At 41.9% G+C, this 21,977-nt stretch overlaps 1 protein-coding gene across 1 annotated transcript; it reads right to left on the reverse strand.

Annotated features, from left to right (window-relative positions):
- Positions 1 to 518: 518 nt before the first annotated feature.
- On the reverse strand, positions 519 to 21,942 carry RPA1 (replication protein A1). The gene is made up of 17 exons (XM_052688418.1): positions 21,820 to 21,942; positions 21,550 to 21,597; positions 21,389 to 21,467; positions 20,321 to 20,429; positions 19,476 to 19,564; positions 15,561 to 15,647; positions 14,419 to 14,551; positions 13,488 to 13,590; positions 12,325 to 12,393; positions 11,988 to 12,180; positions 10,673 to 10,812; positions 8,879 to 9,027; positions 7,514 to 7,646; positions 6,296 to 6,472; positions 4,962 to 5,069; positions 1,850 to 1,936; positions 519 to 1,532 (listed from the first exon to the last, which is right to left on the reverse strand). Exons 1-17 carry the CDS (start codon positions 21,850 to 21,852, stop codon positions 1,425 to 1,427), a joined length of 1,845 nt encoding a protein of 614 aa, XP_052544378.1. The 5' UTR covers positions 21,853 to 21,942; the 3' UTR covers positions 519 to 1,424.
- Between the last annotated feature and the right edge of the window lie 35 nt (positions 21,943 to 21,977).

Genomic DNA, 21,977 nt, shown 5'->3' on the forward strand with positions numbered 1-21,977 from the left:
AAATCAGGGCACTGCATGAACACACCAGGAAACAGTGCAAAATAAATAAATGCCAGTTTTGCTACCAGAGACCCACTGCAGTACTGCCTGGATGCTCGGAGCTGTGCAGCAAATGCCAAGCTGTGAGCTGCAGCCAGGGAACACATAATTAATGTGATTAGGAGCACACAGAGCTAGCATGCTCTGCTGACTGAAAAGCCCAGTAGCATAATTACTGTTTTCTGTACTAGCTCTGTGTCTGAACAAATCTCAAAGCCTGGTTAGTTTTAGACTGCTGTGTAAACGTCAATAAAAATCCCAGAAGTGCCAGCTCATCAGCATTCTCAGGCACAGAAATAGTGAAAATATCACTGCATTTCCATGCCGTTAACATCAGGCAAAGAAGACTCCTTTCTTCAGTCTAACCTTAGAGTTAGTAATAAGGTAACGTCTCCCCCAAGTGAATGCTTATTATGAAAGCTAATTAATTGCTTTCCAGTAATGAGAAGCCTTTGGTGTTCAAAGAAAGCAAAATTCACTACGCAGGAATTAAACAGTGTTTATTCAAACAAAGCTCCCCCCCATTGAAAGACCAGGTTTGGATTAACATCGTTACAAATAAAACCTAACAAACTGAACATAGATACAGAACACACATAGGAAGGAAACGCGTGCTAAAATCAGCCAAAAACCTATAGTATTAATTGAAGTGAAAACTAAAGCAATGCTTTGTAGTTGCCTAGATTTCCCTGGGGGATGGAGAGTCAATGCTTATCTGCCTTCCTCAGAAGAGACAATTTTGATTAATATCAGACCCATCTGACTCAGTCTATTAAACCCTGAAGGAAGGATATTCTTCAGATATAAAAGATATGTCTTTGATTAATAATTCTACCATATTGCCATTCCAAGCATTAACTGCATGGCACCTGTGGAAAGAAAAAGCCTTTGAATTCTACAGAAAATAACTAACTCGTGCTAATAGACCTGCTCTCCTTCGTCCAGATCTGAAGGCTGCATGACACCCCCCCTCCCATCCTCTGCAGAACAAGTCCAAGTGCCAAGGTTGTCACTATTTTCTTGCAAAGACGACACAATGGTTATGTAATTCAGGTTTATGTATAGCAAGAAAGCAAAGTTACTTCAGATTTTCTGAATGCTTTGTCTAAAGATACTGACAATCTCTCTAGAGGATCCTCTATAGTGCTGTCACAGTTTAATAGACCACAGGAGCCAACAGCGTCATGGCCATCGGGTGCACTCTTAAGCTACCAGGGGCACATCTTCAGAGAAACGCATTAAATCACTCAGCCCACTACACTGGGCCACCACTCGTGGTGTAACTAATGCCAAATTGTCATACACAGAGCAAGGAAAAAGTCAATGTAACATCCTCTGAGTTCTTCCTGGAAGTTTGTAGCTTTGATCAAGCAGCACGAGCCTTTTCATCCTAGCTGAGCATTTCTCCTGATGCTCGCGATCAACCTCTTGCTGTATTCTCTGTAGTTTACAGGTTTGACGTCCAGCGCTGTAGCCTTAATACGAGATTCATCCTGTGAAAGAGAAAAAATGGCATGCAGAAAGAATACTCAGTGCCCGAGGCGTTTGGTTCTAACCTCTGTGCCCTGGTAACTCACTGTTCGTGGTACCAGGATTAGCTGGGAGAGCAGACAACTCCCAGAGCAGCTACACTGCTTTCATTTGGAACGAGTCACGCTGGAGGAACCAGAGAGGAAACGGCTTTAAAGGCAGCGGATCCTCCTCTGGTGCCCAGGATTGACAGTGGTTGCTGTAAGCCACTTGAAACTTCAGCCCACAAAGACGAGAGGTGGAAGCCATCTCCTATGGCAGCACTGTGGAGGATACTTACGTTGTACGTCTCCAGTTTTACTCTGATCTTGAACTCATACGTGTTGAAATTTGCATTCTGAAAGACTTCTTCAAACGCCTGCTCGTTCTGTGAGGAGGACAAAGAACAGGCACCAGCTGCACACACTCAAGCTTCTGCAGTGCCATGACCCTTCACAACAGCTTACTTTTTGCTAGCATTCACAAAATATACAAACCAACTCATTCACGCACACAGACCCCCAAATTTTACACGCCAACACCACAGCTTAAAGCTTTTGAAATTATAGTTCAAGGTGAAAACAAACTTTTTAGAGATCTAAACAAAATAAGGCAGAATTGCAGTGAGCCTGCAGCCAAACAGACAGAGCTAACTAATTCACTGTTAGTTGTTATCAGTCGTTCAATTTCTTATCCATTGAAGCTGTGCACATCCTTCATATCCTGACTGACCCATTTAAACAATGATCTATAAAAGAGTGGATGTTTTGAACATCTTTTATAGCCATCAGAAGGCCATGTCACATTTACAACATAAGCTACTTCTAATTGCCATATGAGCACTAAACATAATCATCATTTATTACAGACAATTTGTCAAAACAATAGAAAAATCAGACAAGTTGAAGACTGGAAAGTTTGTTGTTGTAAAAACGTGCTTAAATCTTTGCTGATGTTCCACAAAAATGCTCCATCCACAGCATGATACATTAATACATTCATCTACCAAACACACACTCAATCCAGGAAAGGTAGAGCATCCCCTTCACTCTCATTCCAATCGTTAAAGCTGCTGGTTTGAATGTGAGCAGTGCTATTTTACACCACATTGCGATTCTTCTAAGGTTTAGAAAGTGCAACAAATGAAAGCAAACAGAAGTAGCGAGCTGCAGACTGCCAAATTTTGGCATATCCTTCCTGAATATTGAAAACCCTTTCCTGAGACCATCACACAGATTAGAGGATAAGGAAGGTCACTTGATCAAGGATTTGGCTTCCGTTTCCACTCCTGCCACAAGCTACACCAACCATTAGTGAGTGGAAAATGCTGCTAGCAGACCAGTCACTGCCCCACAGTACTTTTCTGAGTAACAAGCGTGGTAGAAAAGGAGATGAAAGACTTGGCATGCCCATGCTTCACACAGTCCCTGGCTGTACGTGGACTCAACAGACACTGTAAGCAGCAGAAAGATTTCCACTGACTTCACAGGGCACTGGATGAGGTCTGCAGAGAAAAACCACTAAGACGAGCTTACTGAAAACACATCGAGCACCAAATTTAAAGCTCGTAAAAGTGTCAAATCAAAAACAATTTCTCCCAGAACACAAAGCATTCCTGCTCAAGGGCTCCTTCCATATTATGCTCCATTTTCTATCCCCGGCCGTTTCCATTAGGCAGCTCTTCAAAAGACATTACATGTTTGTATCGTTGCATAGGATCTGCTGTCTCTCCTCCACTCTCTTTGGCATTAAAAGTGACTAAGAAGTTTTGTTTGAACTCTAGCAGAGATTAAGCATGACTGAACTAAGACAATATTGACAAGATAATAACGTCTGAAAATGGAAATTCAGAAGTGCAGGCACACCTAATTAGAATGTCCTAGGAATACATCTTCCTACAGAACAGAGGTGTCCAGCCTGCAGGATGCTACAAAAACTTGTAGCATACAGACCACGAGCTTTACATCACTTACAATCCAGAGTAAAAGTGTGGGGTTATGGGGAAACAAGCCCTGCTTTACAGAAATGGCTCAGGACCACCAGGTTTACAGCCTCCTGGGATCCCAGAGCCAAGCAAAGGGCTGACCAATGACTGGAACAACTGTGGAGCCCTTACATCAGCCATACCATAGCCTCTGTGTGGGAGCACAGCAGCATTCATGGACAGTACAGTAACTTAATGCATTTTCCACAGTGTGAAAAAATATAAAACAAAGCCCCACAGATACTGTGTAGTAGTCAACTAAAAGCAAAAGGAGATTATTTTGGTGGGAAGAAAGGAAAACACAGCAGAGAAGCACAGAGACAGAGCAAAGAAAATACTGTCTGTTAGCATTTAATGGCTTACAGCCATGTTAAAAACCATTCTAATCTGCCAAAGAAAGATTACTTAAGCATCTCTGCAAATGACCTATTTTAAAAGTCATGGTTTTTGCACTGCCCTCAAAGTTTCTGGTAATATGTGATGAAAAAAGAGCCTTCAGAAATGGCCTGACACACAGGTCCAAAAAGCTTCCTGCCTACTTACAAAGATACATACAAAGTGTTCCGAAGCTTTTTGGTTTTGTAAACAATTTTTTGGAACACATGAGGGATAGCACTGCTCGCATTCATGCCTAGAACAGTTTTGTGCAGATCTTTCCAATGTAGGTACAATAAAACAGTCTGTCCTTTCTGCTGCAGTCAGTGGGTTACAGCTGTCAGCCCTCTAAAGGCTACGGACAGGAAGACAGCTGTCCCTCAAGGTCCAGGTGACAGGGACAAGCTGATCTTCAATCTAACAGCCAAAAGAGCTCAGAGGTAGACAGACTGACTGTGGGAGCAAACCACGGGGGAAACCAGGCAAATCTCTGTTCTCCAGGCAGATGGCCTGTGGAAAATAATCCTGAGAAGAGTAAACAAGTCCCTGCTAAGAACTTCAGAATAGGGAGAAGCGATGATTTGTGAACTTGTAAAAGATTCTGAAGTCCAACATCTGGAGAAAGTCTTTGGCCATCAGACCTCTGAGCTGGCCTACCAGCTCAGAGCATGAGCAACATCAGCTTCTTCTCAGATAAATCCCTTTTCTCGTCAGAAAATCCCCTCCTTTCACATGAGCATTTTGTATTTGTTTTAATAATGCTATTGATTTCTACTATAGCAACATGAACACAACCCAGTGCCCTTGCACAGGGTTATGAGTACAGCAGGTATGCACACAGGGATGAGAGCACGCTCTCTGCTGCATCAGCACTGGTTCTCCACAAGCAAACTGCATCTTGCCCAAGTTGTGCTTTAAGTCAACATCACAGGAATATTTCCTCACTGGGAGGATCACAGAATGCAGGAAATCTGAGATCTGCTCAACAGCAAGGTGTAAAACACAGACTCACTTCTCGGCATTTACTACAAATGTAATAAGTTAACTGGCTGACCTTTTCCTTCAGCTCTCCCAGGAAAGTAGCATTTTGCCCAAGAATGAATTCTGCTGACTCTTGGAAGCAAGTCACCCACTGGTAATCTAGAGAGTCTGCAATGGTCACCTAAAAAACAAACAAACAAACCACCACCACCAACAAAACAAAGTAATTCCATCCAGTCGTACCGTCTTCTTTGAGCACCAGCTACAAGTGGTATTTATTTCACAGCTCAAGAACCCTGTGCACTTGCCATCACTGAGGGTGGAAGACAATTAACTTGTTATTTTACTTTTTAAAAGAGCTCAACAGAACGTCAGAGTCATTTAAAGCATATTAATGTTGTCAGCACGTTGTATCGCAAGAAGAGGCCAACAAGATCGCTGTGAATAAACAGTGATGGATATTCAGTTCCTTTTCCTCTATCACTGATGAGTTGCAAGCATGAATAGTAGCCCAGAACAGTAACAGCCAAGGGTGACACCAGCAAGACTGAGACCTGCATTTATTTAGAACATGGGCTTAAATACCTGTGATGCTACGCTATGAGACAACTATCACAATGTTCAAAAACAAGACAGAGCAATAAACAGATCAAGTACCAGCCTCACCCGTGAGGCTGCTTTGACAATTAGGAATGCAAAAATAGGAGACAAACTGTTTTTAAGGCCTTGATTTTAACCTCATAATCCCCTTTATATTCTAGGAGAGCGACTCTGCTACATTAAGTAGTTCATGCATTCCTAGAAGTTATCTGCTAGAAATTATTCAAGCAGTTTGTGTTTTAGTGAGACTGCAGGGATAGTTCTCTCTGCATGCCCACCTGGCACAGCATTTCTAAGAAGCAGATACAACTCAAATGTACAGTGTAAAAACAGAAGAAGGTTCAATGCTTATGGGGTATATCACAATAATTATCCTCACTGCCTCCCGAAGCAGGCTCCATTAAAGCCTGAGACAGAACAATACCTACAAAAGAAAATGTACTAAATATAGGTAGCAGCTGTAAAAGTGCAATTACTGCTCTCCAGAAATGCCATTTTACTTCAGTTTATCTTCACTACTGAAGAGGCGTAGGCCATCTGTACTCTGCACTGCATAGTACACTTGGAAACCAGAATCAACTGAGCTAGCATCAACTTTTTGGCAAAGAGAAAAGCTTTTAATTGGAGCGCTAGGAAAACAAACTGCTTAGCAGCTCAATGAAACACCCCTCACCCAGGTACAGGCACGAGTCGCTTCTAACCCACGGGCACCTCTGACAAACTCAGCAGCCTAACGTTCTCTCCAAAGCCTTCAGTGCCCAGTGGGGAGCAGGGAGAAGCCCTGCCTGCCCCCACCGGCTCACTTACCAGCAGCATCATGCGGTACTTGAAGTTGGGGAACTCGCGGTCGCACTTCTCGCAGCGATACAGTCCATTCTGCTGGTCTATCACTTTCTTGTTGCAATCCTGAGAGGGACAGGCCTGGTACATGCAGTTCTCTTTGCGCAGATGTACTATTGTGCCCACACAGCTAAAATAATCCGCCTAGGAGAGTGAGTGTGCAACATTAGCCTCAAAATACTCAGTGTTTTCCAATTCTGAATCAACTACAAAGCAAGGCGTCCATGCTTGGATATTTAGGATTAGGAAGCTTAACAGCTATGGATTATTGGGAAACTGTAAATCAACCCCTGTCACAATCATTTCCAGGCTTCCATGATGTTAAATAAAGCCCCCAGAGCAAGATTATTCTGTGTTTCCATTGCGGGGAACTCCGATTGCTAGGCTTCCTTCAGATAAAGCACATTTGCTTCTCCATTGTGTCTGTTCAAATCTCTACTTTTTCACAGGATTAAGATTCTGCACTTTCCTATGCTTCTTTTAGGAGTCAGTACAAAAAAAAAAACTAGAAAGCCTACTGTGTAGCATTACAGATAAGCGTTTGATTAAACTATAGCCCACAGAACAAAATACCCACTCACCACACTAAAATCATCACCCTAATGGTTTAAGACCACAGCCAAGTCTTTCAACAGATGAACAGGGGTTAAGAACCACATGCAAGAAAGGCACCAGTAATTCAGTTATTTCCTGTGGAAGTTCTTTATCTAGATCAAAGTTTTTCTCTACCCTGAATGGCTTAGTACTAAAATCTTGAAAAGAGGAAAAAAAACCAGTTATACATTTTTAAAAATAGGTTGGAACAAGTCAAGAAGCACTTTAAGCCTAAGAATGCTAGAAAAATAGACCTGGGTCTGGCTTTCCTATTGAGCAGGTCTGCCTTGAAAACCCTTCCTCCAAATGCACCTGTTTGCCCTACAATACTTTGTGCTACTCACATTAGCATCTTGGGCTGGTCTATTTGTCACTCTTTATCCAAGACTTAGAAATCTCTTGCACACATAGGATCACGTTGCAACATCAGCAAGGGACTTGGCTTCAGAGCTTCGGTTTGTTTGGTTTTTGTTGTACACAGAGCAAGCACACACGGCCCAACAACTGGACTCTCCCAACAAGCAGAACACCAAGGTTTTCTTCCCCCCCACCTCGAACACACAAGGCTTGCAGTCAGCTGCCATGCCTTACCTTATCTCCTTGTCCCAACCTCTCTGATTTGGCTTCATACAAAGTTTTCCAGTTGGTATTCACCCCTGATGCCGACCCACCCCTCACATCAGAGATGGAGGCACATTCCAGAAGCTGCCCCTCGGAGTCAAACCTGGAACCACAAAGATGCATTGCTATTTTTGGATGGCAGTCCAGCTTATCATAAACTTACGTTTAGTTTCATGTACTTAATACACAAAGGATTTTTTTTTCCTTAAAAAAAAAATCAATGATTGCAAAGGAAACAATTACAGTAATTTGTGCACACTGCAAACAAAAATAGCATTTCAGAATAAGTTAATACTCTGACTTAATTAGCATAGTATTTTATAAACCCACAAAAGGAGGGCAGCTTTGTTCTATATAACTGCAATTTGTTTGCCAGCTAGTGGTCAGACCACGCACTGCACGCTTCTTAAAGGCAGTCAGATAACAAGATTTAAGGGCATCAAGATATTTCCATAATTAAAATTAAATTACACGGTACCATTATCTTTGCAGCAGCTTCAAAAGGAAAAGCAAATAGCATTGAACAAATTATGCCTCCTGTGTTAAAATAAGAAAGCACTCCTTTTCTGAAAAAGGTTGTACTATCATCCCATTCAGCGTCTTTTGTGATTTGAGAAACGCCAATAGAACTCAAAACCAGAATGCAATTAAAATGTGACAGCAATAGCTAAGACCCACAATCAATTCCATCTTCAACAACCCTCTGAAGTATAGAAGCAGCTCGGCTCAATCTGAATAATGGAGAACGCCAACAAATATTTTATGCATGTTTAAAGGATTGAGGCAGAACGTGAGCCCAGGATTCACAAGAAAGGATGCTGTAGGGACTTCACCCCATTAGCACACACACCAAATCTCACTGTGTTAGGAGCTGTAGCAGATAATTTAGCAACTACCTACGCTAGAATGAAGCGACTGAGAAGTCACTTGGTTTTCCTGATAAAAATAAAAGTGTTATTTCACTAATTGAAAATATCTGTTAAGGAATAGACACTAAGAAGTCAACATAGTTGCTGCAGTTCATATTAACGGGGGACACAACAGAACTCTGTCCTCTCTGTTAATCAGAAAATAGAGTTGGTCAGAGTTGATTTCATGCAGTCTTCCAAGACTTTCGGTCAGCATGAGCTACACTCCTGTTTTATTTTCTGACACGGAATTACAAGTTTTCAAACTGAACAGTGCTTTAAAGGAAGAGAAGTTTCTACAAGCCTGGAACCCACACCCTATGCTCCCTTTCTTCACTACTCTATAGACTGCTCAAATGTAGATAAATAGAATGACACAAATACTCCACAGCAGGAGAAATGAGTCGACACAAGCACACGGTCATACCATCCTCGGAGCTTGAAAGCCTCTGGGCTATCAGGGTTGACAACCACTGTACTCGATGACATGACAGACAGGCTTCTACCACCAAAATCAGAGACCCGGGCTCCTTTGATGGCTATCACAGGTTGTCTGGAACCATCAAACTTCTCAGCCTGCACATGTGGAAAAAACAAACAAACAAAAAACAAACAACAGAAAGCATTCATCAGCATGCTACAGTACAGCTGCAGTCATAGTTCACAGATCATGACAAAAGACCAAACCCAAGTCAGACCATCTTAGTGTAGTTGGAAGGTATGATTTCAGACAGCAGCACTGGGAGTTTAGGAAAGGCAGCTAACAGTTTTATAATCCTAACACCCCATTTCTTGGAGAACCAAAGAATCCTACCAGTGCAGCAGCTGTGCAGCACCAGTTTAAAGAAAAGGGACTGATCATCTCCATTAAGAGTTTTAAACAAGGATTTTAGAAAGGGAGATGGGCTATAGGAACAAAGGTTTCTTCAACCAGGAGTTATTTGGTCACATTAGTCTCTATGGGACATCAAATAACTCACTTGGCTTGACTGAGCCAATCGTGTCTCTTCACCTACAGCTTAAGCAGCATAGGTATGCTGACCAAACACTTTCCTCAGCTTTCTATTTTCTGTTTTTAATCTCACAAAGCTGCTTTAATGCTGTTCAGTTGCTATCAGTTTGTTATCCAACTAAAGTCTGACACTAACAAAGAATCTCTCGGCACTAGAGAGGTTTTGAAAGGTATAGATTTCCTGGACACCACACCACTTAACAAGCAAGGAAAGGATCATGTGCTTACAGACCACAAATGAGCTGGAGTTAGCCAAAGCACTTGCTGTATCCATGAGATACAAAAAGAACACACATCTTGACAGATAAGGCAATGAGTTATTGGGGAGATATGGATTCTGACGCTAGGTGTGCCAGCTGCAAGCAATAAGTCACTTCCCCTTAATGCTTATGTTACCTTTACTCTACAACAAAGCAAACATTTAACTTCCTAAAATACAGATCCCTGATCTGAGACTTACACAAGACGTTCATAACTAGTAACCCCTCCAGTAACAAGCTGGTTCAACCCCATAAAATTATGATACTGAACCCTCAGTTTACTTTGTTTATATCAGCAGATGGTTGACAATGTTCAGCCACCTCCAGTCTCAGAGCACTTGATCATTTAACCACGAGGCACCACTGGCAGGCTGGCAGGATGACTCCCATTTTATAGACCAGAACATAAAACCCTAAGTATCTACACCTTGTTAAACAAAGCAGTTTGTTCTCAAGATAAAGGAGCAGCTCACAGTAACTACACAAACTTTCCATTCCCAAAACTCTGACATTTTAAACTCTTAGTCTGAAATACAGCCTTTCAAACCCCTAGTTAAGCAGCAATTTATTCAGGGTAACAAGCACCCTACCCTAAGAATAAAACTCACAAACAAGATATCTGTAGCCATCGGGCTTCTCCATGATCAAACCCCAACTCGTATCCTTTTCTAAACCAGAAACCTGTTATCTACAGTCTTTGTGCCTGAGACATCATGTCTGCAGTTGTTCAGAACACATTAGTCAGATCATGTCAGCAGTCTGTCAGAAAAAGGTTACGAACATCACACCTGAATGAAACCAGACAGTCTTTCACCTTCTTTCTACCCCAGATCCTCCAACACCCAGGACTCTGTCTCAGCACTGTGCCCATCTTAGATGACAACGGTGTGTATTTCTTTACCCTACACAAAGAAACCTTTACTCAAGAACAGGTTAAGAGAGCACATACCTCATTTCCCCATAGCGTAGCTGTCACCAGTTTCCCTGATGTATCCATCAGATGCACATTCCTCTTCGATACCTCCCTATTGCTAGCTTTCACTACAATTTTAGTGACATCTTCATAGCTCTTACAAATTCCAATTACATCTGAAAAAGAGTTACAATTTAGTTAGAGTTGCTCAAGGGTCACAGTTGGGGAATACAACACCACAAGAGAAGAATTCATTCCTAGTGTCAGATTTTTACCTTGTAATATCCCAGCTCCCTATTCAAATCAAATCTGATATGGAAATTAAGTGTATTATGGCAGGAGTGCTCCACTACAGAATTCTTCAGTGCTTTAATTTTGTTGACGAATTCATTAAGATATTCATGAATGCAAGCCTCACCACATTAAAGAGATCAAGGCATCACAATCTCTTTTTCCATCACATTCTGCCAAAGGACTTCAGCCGGGGTTCCTGCTGTGCTTAAACACACCCTTGCTGGTTAAGCAGAAGGCTCTTGGGCACGTGGCCTCAAAATGACTAACACAAAGAAGGAACTGGCTGCTGCCCTTGCTGCAGCCCCCAAGACCAGAAGCTGCAACTTGAACAAGTTTTGGAGGCTGAACTAAATGACCTGCAGAGGTCCCTTCCAATCCAAACCATGCTGTGATTCCTGTGAAGTCGGCACATTTTGGCAGCAAGAGCTAAAGCAGAGCCCTTTGCACTCCCCAATAAAAACCTATTTTGAACATCATAGGTCTACCTTTAAAATTCCCAGCTGAATGCCTCTGAATCACATGCATCTTGTGCCTGTGAAACCTGAGCTCCCTCGCCCCCACCCAAGCCTCTGATTTTTCCGGAGTACTCTGCCCAACGAATTACAGAAAAACAAACCTCCAATACTTCACAAAGCAAGCCAAAACAGTCATGCAACTTGGACTCGGATGCAATGCAGCATGCCAAAATCACTACGAGATAATTAGATAGTGAAAGCAAGCAAGACCATGGAAGGTATGAAACGCACACGTGCTGAGCAAGGACACTTTTCTTTCAACCCTTTTCTGTGGAAAACAATGATTGTAAGACAATAAACAAGTAGCATTTACTGTCTTTTGCTTGAAATGCAATTTTGCAGAGAAATCAGTATATATTGTTAGCAGAAGAGGATAAAGACACCTTAACCATCAAATTGCCTAAGGCATTTTTAACAGCAACCACCACAAGCTAAATCCACCCAAAAGTTCATCTCCTATTGCCCACTGCCTCCCCAGTATTCACAATACTAAAATAAAGTTTCAAAGTCTTATAGCATGTCGTTTCACTGCTCAGACTGACCGACAATCGAGTCTTTGGGTGTGTTCTCCAAGTCAGAGATGGATACAAAATCAAACTGAACAGATGGAAGATGCTGGGCATCATCACAGGGCACAACTGAAGTCTCATTAGTGAATGTAATCTCGTAATCATTCTTAACAGCTGTATATTGCTTGTTAGCAGTCTTCAAATTGCCTTTGGTAAAATAATATACCTAGAGGAGAAAGCAATGAAACAGAGGATATTATCAGAAGTCAGACAGAGAAAATAGATTGTGTTCACCTTTAAAAATCCTTGCTATGCTGAAGTGCCTCTTTTCTAGCTCATGTCAGACCATGAAAGCACAACACTACCGTACCTTGTTCAGTTCAATGAGAGGAAAGAACTTGTCTGCTTGATCATTGAAAGCTGTAGCTCTAATCTCACCCTGCAGGAAGACAGGAGAGGCGGTCAGAACTGAAATTCAGCATAAGTAAATAAATTACATTAAGAAATCCCTAACAGTGTTTAGTGGCATCAGTTCTACAGACAGCACAGGCTGCCAGGCTAGCCTGAACACCTGAGAAACAGACAACACTCTCCTTACATTTACACTTATAGCTAGAATGACATATTCCACACCTGACCACCAATTCTCAGATTCAAGTCTCATTAGCATCCCTAGAGCTCTGGAATTACCATCACACAGACAGCACTGAACTCTTGAAGCTAGCATTAGTTGACATTGCAGGAAAGGAAAGTTTGAACAGGTCACCTAGCTCCACAAGTTAGCACGCAGTATCTTGAGCTAAGTCCTGCTCATAAACAATGCCAAGTCCTTAAGTATTTATTAATAACAACTATAAATTCCCTAATTTTTTTTGTTTTTACATTTGTCTACTAAGAGCACGCAGAGAAAACAAATGGCTGATGACAACATGTTACATTATTAACCTCACATTTTATACTAAATATAATCTTGCAGAATCTTGTTTGTTTTCACGACAGAAGGCGGTAATTTGATAAGAGGTTTGACAAACTACAAGTTCAGTTGGATTAACCAGATACCATTCCCCAAACAAACCACAGATGAAATTTCCGAGTGTTACAATAATTTATAGCCTGATTTCCTCACGAAAATGAAAGCTTATAACTTGGAGGCGACGCTCCTTTCACTCCTTGTTTTGTACCGTGTATCTGAGTAAGGGTGAGAGCTCATTCTCAATCTAAAGGAAATGATGACAAGCAAAGCATTAGGTTGTCTGTTTCCCTAAACAACCATATTTTGAAGCTGCAAAAATTGAGTCACATACTACAGACTTTGATGAAAAAATAATCAGCAACGCCATACATTCAAGACTTCACGCTGGATAAGGACTGGATCACTGATGTTCGAGTTAATGAATATAGAATATGAACTTCAGTCATAATCATAAAAAAACCACATTTTCTGTAACACACTTTATTTCTTCTATTCTGTCTTTATGAAGGGTTCATCAGCTTCTGGCATCCATTATCTTTTTCTCAATATAGAACACTTACGCTCTCATCAACCAGCTCTATAGAGAAGAGCTTCCCTTCACCACGGGAGTTGCTCCATGTGCGGATCTGCCCTTTTTGGGTAACACGAGCACAAATGGTCCACCTGAAATTGTGCAAGAAATCAGAGCTGTTCCATATCTTCTTTTATTTATATATATTTTGGTTGTGGTGGTTTTTTTTTTTATTATTATTATTTTTAGGAGAGATTGAATTTACCAACCTTTGGAACTGGAATGACACCATTTAAAAAGCCACAATTTTTCCACTGCGCCTCAGCAATTCTACCTGCCTTTCTGCTGCTATTTTAATGTCCTCGACCATTAAAGGCAGAAAGTTATATAGAAAGCAACAACAAAGCCAATCATAAAACATCCAGTAGGACACAGCAGCAAACCATCTTTCTGCAGAGCAGCACACCTCAAATCCTTCACTCTTCCAGGGCAGATTTCTCATACAACAGCTTGTCTGTTCTGAAAATCCATGCTAGAACTCAAGAGCCCAATTATACGATTTGCATTTAAACTTAGGTAATCAAATCACTCTGCATAATTTAAAAACTGTCATTCACAAAATAATTACCTCCTCGAGCTTTTTCAACAAAACAGTAGCCACACTGAATAGCTTACTGAGACGTTCTGTCATTACCTTACCAAAAAGATGATCAGGAAAAAAGGTGAGTCAAACTGCTTCTCAACTGAAACATTAAAAAGCTATCAAGCTCAGCAGGGTAACTTCACCAAGTTTTGAGATTTTCAAAGTGCTGATGAAACAAAACCTGCACAGCTATTTCTGTAGGTTTTCTGCTTTTGTTGCCCTGTACCTCTCCCCTATGTCAACAGATAAAGACTTAATAAAGAATGGTTCAAGAGATTTCATACATCTCTGTAAATATGATAAAGCCAGAAATACCTGGCAAACCATCATAACTCACTTAGATTGGTATGGATTCAAGCTGGCAATGGGCACCACTTTGGACTGCGTTCCCCCTGGTGTCTTCACTGAGCTGGGAGCACTGGCTTTACTAAACTGGTTTGAGGGCGCGTGGTACTTTGGAGCAGCAGAACCTTTCAAAAAGAGAAAACAAAACAAACACAACAAAGCACACAGCATTTCAGCCACGCAGACAAAAAATGTAGGTGAAGATCAACATATTCAACATGCTATAATATAAAAGTTTGTTGAATCACTCCTACTCTTGGTCACACCAGTTTTTTAGCCTGCAAGTGAGACTCACTCAGACCCTAAGAGCACATACAGTGAAGATGGAGATGTGCTCAGTCAGCCTGGTGGCAAACAACCACTTGGCAGTACATATGGCACATTTTGGATCTACACTTGGACAAACAAGTAAGGAATGGCACCCAACAATCAAAGCACCTCCTGATGTCAGGCAATACTACTCTTCTAAACAGAACCTCGTTAGCCTATACACGTAGGGCTTTTTTCCTTCCTGTCCTTAAAGCTGACAATAAGTTGTTTTCTGCTAGAATAGCAAGTGTCCAAATTTTGCAATTTCAAAATACCAAAATCATTCCTGAACACCAGGGTGAAAGCAGCACCAAGGGTTGGACTTGGATAACCTCAGTGCTTTAAAAATAAGCCTACAGGTCGCTCGCCTTTTTCAGCACCTTGCTATTTAAAATCTTGATCAGAACATGTCCTGCACCATCAGCTGTTTGGCCTCAATAGCTCTGCACTGACAACACAACTTTCAGCCAGTTACAAATTGTAGCTGACTTGGGTGCCCACAGAGCACCTTTTCAAGAATGCAGAATTGCATCAGAGTAGATGTTCAGTTCATGCTGCTTTGGCAGAGCTGTTTCCTATTTGTTTTAACTGGGGAAGAGGGGGAGGAGGGGAAAATGAATCTTAAAAATAAAGAAATCTGCCTCAAATGACAGCAGCCTCTTGGGACAACTCATCTCTTCAAGCTACAGGTTCATCTGATGTGGTTTCTTCTGCAACATTATTACGGAAAGGGCCTTTTTCTTTCTTTTTTTTTTTTTTATTTTAAATTTTAATTTTTGCTGTGCACAACTAGAAAGCAGAAATCCCACCCAGGATTATTCTTACCTGCTACTGACAAATTGCCATTCTGTTGCTGTGGTTTGTTGGGTGCTGTGTTGGCTGTTGGAGCTGAAGAACGTTGCTGTCCCTGCCCTGGTAATCAAATTGAAAGAGACCATTTAGGACAGCAGGGAGCAGAGTAATTAAAAACCACCCTTCAGCATTTTCAGGAAATTAGGTTTGCATGAAAACAAGATTTTAAACACAGAACACACACTAAAACTCAGGTGTCACAGGGCACAGCAGCAGTAAGCTATCTGCTCAACAATATTAACATGGAGGAATTTCAGTCAGATCTCTTTCCTCAAGCAACTGCTTTCTACTTAAGAAGAATTCAGCGTTGACAGTTATTTAAAAGGACAGCACTGAAGTAACCCTGACAACTTCTCACTTCTTACAGGCTTCCATTTCTCTGACAGGTAGTTTCTGCTACTATCTAACAGACAGCATTAAAAAAAAAAAAAAAAAAACATAGGGAGAACTCCTTCAAATTCAGAGAGGCCAAAAAAACACTGGGTAAAGTCAAACCTGTAGTTATAGAAAACACTTGCTACATTTTATTTCCAAAACATGAAGAAGTGATGGAGGTGATGGGGGTTCTTGGGATACAATGGCCCACTGCATAAGGAGCATGCCACACTGAGTACATCTTATGTATTTTTTTTTAGGCTACAGGGCTTTTACTTGAATTGCATCTCTAATAAACTACAAGAGAAAGTACAGAGTGACATATGTAGGAAAACATGACACTACAGAAACAACCCATAGGTCAAAAACTGGAGAAAATTTACAAGAACAATCATTTTCCCAACATATTTTGCCTTTAAGTCAGTCAACACCCAACACCGTTGTCTCTTTGGGCACAGCTAACACTTCAGCCACCAGTTTGCAGGACATCCTTGGCCAAGGTAGGCAAAGTCTCTTTGTTATGTTTAACAAGAGTGTGGAAAGTGGATGGAAAGTGGAAAAGTGAGATTGAACCCATAAGCACTGCAAGGAACAAAGCAGAGAATCCCAGAACAGAATGGCAAGAAAGGATAGCACAGAAGGACACTACTACCCTGGTAAAGCACAGCCTGATGCTGCTTACTCTGCACAGGTAGCCCTCTGGTTACTTTTAATCCAGACCAAGGTAACAGCACAAAACCACCCTGCTCCTCTCATCCCAGCAGACAGAAGTCTCCCTAGCAACAGCGTGACGTCAAACAGCAACGTGCACTTACTGCAGAATCCACTAGATGGAGGAACCAGAGTTCCCCCTCCTTCAGCTGCCTCACTCAGAGGACTGAGTCAGTGCTCAACCCCAAATTCATTGCAAGTAAGAGAAGAGGAAAAGGACAACACTTCAGAGAAAATACGCTTGGCCAGGGAAAGAAGTTACAAGAAGAGAAGTGTGCAAACGAAGGAAACCCAACGCTTGAAATACCTCATCACGTTCCTGCTATATATATTGGCTTCACAGAACCCAAGACTTTGGCTACACAGCCCAGTCTAATGTGGTAGCTGTAGTCCAAACAATCTGCCACTGAGAGGCCCTGCTGTGTCCCTGTCCCAGGGCTGAGCTGCAGCACAAATGGAGGAAGGAGGAGGAGATGCACTTTGAAAGAACACACACCAAAAAGCAATAGTGGAAAGAGCAGGAAGAAAAGCAAATGTATAAGTATACAAGCATTTCAGCACTGAAAGATTAATGACAGAAATTAAATATAAGTAGCAAGTAATTGTTACAGTAAGAATGAAGTCCAACATCAGAGCAATTTCAATGAGATTAATGACAGTAATAACATTACCATGTAGCTTTGTACAAAGAACTAAACTGCTCCATCTTAATTTTCAATACTATAATGAAAAGCTGCCTGAGAAGTTTTTATGGTATGTATCAAGAAGATTGCATCTCCAGCTTCCTTGTTAGGCAGATTAACCACCTACTGCTCAACTGCAAAGTGGCCAAAAGCAATCTCCTCACTGCCTGGGTCCTTCTGGGATAGGAAGGAATATCATTTCATCCCAGGTTGGCAATTTGAGATCAGTATTTAAAAAGTAAGACTTGTTTTCTGTAACTGAAATATTGTTTAATGTTAAAAAACAAACAAACAAACAAGCCCTAACACCATCGCTGTGTGTATGCTGTGTTGGTGTTAAAACAAAGCATACCCTGCAGCAAATCTGCCATCTCTTAACCATCTATATTTGAGGTCTTCATTGCTGAGTACTCTTGTGTGTCAAAGCGAAGAACAGAACTTTCACCAAAATAACTTGAATTTTACCAGAATTTATACTCTTAAAGATGTATTTTTGGCTCAGTTCTGCAAGACAGAAGATTTCTCTGTTGTTTCTAAGCAACAATATGACAAGAACACCACAGTTCACAAGAAACGTGCTCCTGTATCATACAGGCAAGTGATACGAGGAAGACAATACAGTCTGCTCAAGAGGTGTTCCAAACATCTTGGTCTCTACAGCAACTGTGAGATTAAGCCATAAAATCTGAGATGTCAACACATTTTTTAAACAGCAATTAGCTAAGTAACTATCAGAGGAACAAAGGATTCTTTAGGCTCATTTAACAAATGCATCTCTAATTCCCCAGGAAAAAGAAAAGTTGATGAAGAAAGATGTCTTGGCAACAAAGTCTTATTTCTACTTCAGTTAGCAAAGCAGATCTTAAACCAGAATTGCAGTACGTACCACCATTTGTGCAAAATATCTTACAGAAATTGCTGTCACTACTCTGTGGTTCCTTAACAGTAAAAACAAATTGATTCATTTCCAGCAGGAGAAAGACAAACGGAAAGATTCCCTGAAAAAAAAAAGCTATTTGCTGTAGAGCTTCAGCCATTATCCCTACGTGCGCCAACAACGGAGAAACTCAAATGTTTTCTTTAAGCATTTATTATCCTCTCTCTTGTCAGGAAAGAAAACTCCAAGAAGGGGGCATACATCTGAACGTCTCAGGGGAAAAAAAATACATTATTTTGGAGGAAAAAAAAAAGAAAAAAAGACATTTGCCCAAGAATTCATTCAGCACGTGAAAATGAAGAACGCGGTTATTGACACAACGTGAAACTAATAATTCACAGCCCAAGGGCCATCCAGCACAGCATCACTTTTCAGATGGCAGGGAAGGAACAGGTACTCAGGACAGCCTGCACGCTGGCCATGTTTTCTTCACCGTAAGTCACCTCCCTACCTTGGGCAATTTCAGTGCTTCCATTCATGCAGAGGATGCATTGTTATGTTTAACAGCCTTTAATGGATTATTATTTCCTTTTTTTTTGCATGCAATTGCTTTTTGAAGCTGTGCCAGTTTCTGGCACCTACCTCATGTAGCAACGTGCTCTGTGATTTAGCTACGTGCTGCCTGGGAGGTGCAGTACAGCCTTTGTTTTAGAACTGTTAGTTGATAATATGAGAACTAAAGAGTATCAAATGGATGTAGAAAAGAAAGAGATTCATCATTCTTTACTCATCCCCTCTGTGCCATCTTACAGTTTTATAGATCATTATTACGTCTTCTTCCAGACGTTTTCTTCCCAGATAGAAGAAATCCTACCTTCCTTGGTTACTCACTATAAAGAGATACAGAACAGCTTTCACATGCTCACTGCATCCCTACATAAAGCCCACTAACACATAATACAAACCTGTCAGTGCTAACACAAAGCACAGACACTTCTCAATACTCCTTAGAGATGGAAGCTTCAGCCAAGATGCAGAGCTTACAAAAATATGAACAAACCATACTTTGTGTCACACAGACAGCAAGGATTTTCAAGATGGGAACATTTCTGTTCTGAGCATACGGGAGTCACACATGCTTGACTGCTTCTTTTTAAATGAGAAGAAAGGAACAGATAGCTGAAAGAGTGTGATAAGAGGCAGCCTGCTCACAAGAGGTTTTTGTTTATAGAGGAAACTCACCTTCGTTGTAAGGCACTGGGTTGCCAACAGTCCCACCAACCATATCAGCAGTTTTCAGGACATCTAAATCCATCAGTATAACCACTCTCCTACAAACACAAAATAGACAGTAATAAAGACTCACCCTCTCTGTAAGTCTATCAGGCTCTGAGTATCCTCCTCGAGCAGATATGAGAACCATCCACTAGGGGCTGATTCTTTGTATAAGGGAATATAGAAAACAAAAGCTCTCCACTATCAATTCAACCTGCTCATGTAGTACAAGACTTGAAAAAGTATCACATTTCACCAAGGACACTGACAGCAGGCTGAATGGGCACACACAAATGCCTTGAAACAACAGCGTTTTAAAAGCATTAAAACCATGCCAAATTTCTTAAGAGAATCCACTCTGCCTTCAAAGTTGTTGCATTTCCTACACAAAAACATGGAATAAAAAAAAAACAGATGCAGAAGTTCAGATCGTGTTCTCCCACACATACATCATTTTCAGACAATCACTTCTCTCAGATCACTTCTTGTTTTACAGTACCTACCTGAGTTCTCTCAAAGTCTCACAAAAGATCAAAGATTTCACACCACGTAACCTTTGCTGCTTCTTTTCCACAGCAGGTAGTTTTAAGTGAATTGAAATGAAGCAGTACAATTTGGAGTATTCCACCTGGAAGCCTTCAATTACTGAGTTACTTTCTGCAAGTGCTTACGTCGTGTGCTTTCCTTCCTGCACTTATTATTTTCAGAAATGCCTAATCAAAAAGATTTGGCCTTCACTTAGTCCCACAGGACAGAGCATCCATTAGCACAGCTGCCTTTGTGTAGATCCACGCTTAAAGAAATGCACGTACCTTCCATCTTTCAAGCTGTTGACAATGAATCTGTTAACCTGGCAAATACAGTGTGCTGATAAACGTTCCTCTTCCACAAGGGGGTTCAGCTGTGTCGCCAGCATGAATGCTACAGGGACAGAAGAACATTAAATACATTAACACATGCTATTAAAGGGGCTGCCCAGTCCCAGTCCACAAGCATTACATTAGATCTACAACAGGCTCAGTTAATAGTAGCACATAGAAAACAGAGTAACAGCTAATAAGTTGCAACCCTGAACATAAATTATGTTGTATTCGTTCCCCAAAATTCTAAGAGTGCAATGACTGATCTCATCAATGTTTATATATATTGAAAGAGTGCGAGCTAAAAGGATGGGACCAGGCTCTGTGTAGTGGTGTGAAGCAACAGGCAAAAACTGGAAAGGAACACAGGAAGCTCCATACAAACGCACAAAAGAACTTCTTTACTGAAGGTGCCAGAGCAATGGAACAGGCTGCCCAGGGAGGTGGTGCAGTCTCCTCATCTGGAGATATTCAAGACCCACCTGGACATTTTCCTGTTCAACCTACTGTCAGGAAACTGCTTTAGGAGGTGGGCTGGACTTGAAGATCTCCAGAAATCCATTCCAACCCCTGTGATTCATAGAATGGTTTGGATGGGACTTTTAAGATCATCTAGTTCCAACCTCTGTGCAATAGACACGTCCCATTAGGTCAGCTTGCTCAAAGCCCTGTCCAGCCTGGTCTCCAAGGAGGGAGCATCAACAACCTCTCTGGGCAACCAGTGCCTCACCATCTTTACAGCAAAGAATTTCTTTCTAATATCTAAACTAAACAATATGATTTCACGATCACGTACTAACGTCAGAAGAAGACTGAGATAAATTACATTAAAAATCAGTGTTACAAAACCACATCTAGAATTGCCTGAGCATTACAATGCAGCTGCACACTTCAGCCAGAGCCTGTGCTCCCCATACACCCTACTTTCTTCAGTAATGGGTTGATTGTTATGGAAACTGACATTACACTAAAGTTGTAGCATCGTTGGCACCACCACACTTACAGACACCTCATACTCACAGGAGAGCGTGTTCACCCCATCGCTCATCAGCACTCGGTACCGAGGAGGCCCATTTCCTGTGGCGATAGCCCGTGTGTTCTGTGGGAAAACACCAGCTCAGCATTTCTTAATTCCTCAAGCCCTTCAAAACCACACCACATTTAGCAACCCCAGTACTCACAATAACTTGCAGCACGGGCTTGCAGACGTTCTCTCCCTGCATTATGGCCTGGAAAAGAGAGGAAGAGCATGAGAACGGTGCCACGCTGCGCTCTGAGACCGAACGCTGAGGGGAAACGGCCCACGGGGCAGCGCCAGGCCTCTCCTCGCACCTTGCCCCCCCCCCCCCGGCCCTCCTCCACAAGCCAAGACATGACGCAGTCCTCACGTTCCCCCCTGAACCTTCACACGCCGGACCCATCCCGGCTCCCTCCGCCTCAGGGTCCCTCACCGCGATGGCGCCTTCACTCAGCCGCCCGCTCATGGCTGCGCTCTGCTCCGCTCTCCACACTCCCCCGCTGCTGCCGCCAAATCCTCCCGCCGCCCCGAGCCGCGCACCTCCTTCCGGCGCCTCTCAGACGTCACGCCGCGCGCGCGCCCAGAGTCGCG

The sequence above is a fragment of the Tympanuchus pallidicinctus genome, unplaced genomic scaffold (assembly GCF_026119805.1).
Source record: "Tympanuchus pallidicinctus isolate F22 unplaced genomic scaffold, pur_lepc_1.0 scaffold24, whole genome shotgun sequence".
Classification (NCBI taxonomy): Eukaryota; Metazoa; Chordata; class Aves; order Galliformes; family Phasianidae; genus Tympanuchus; species Tympanuchus pallidicinctus.

Coding starts and splice junctions, on each gene's coding strand:
- RPA1 (XM_052688418.1), bottom strand. CDS start 21,852: ATGAGCGGGCGGCTGAGTGAAGGCGCCATCGCG. Junction 20,430..21,388: donor TGGGGTGAACACGCTCTCCT/GTGAGTATGAGG, acceptor CTGTCCCTGTAG/CATTCATGCTGGCGACACAG. Junction 1,937..4,961: donor TGGGAGAGCTGAAGGAAAAG/GTCAGCCAGTTA, acceptor TCCTCCTCACAG/AACGAGCAGGCGTTTGAAGA.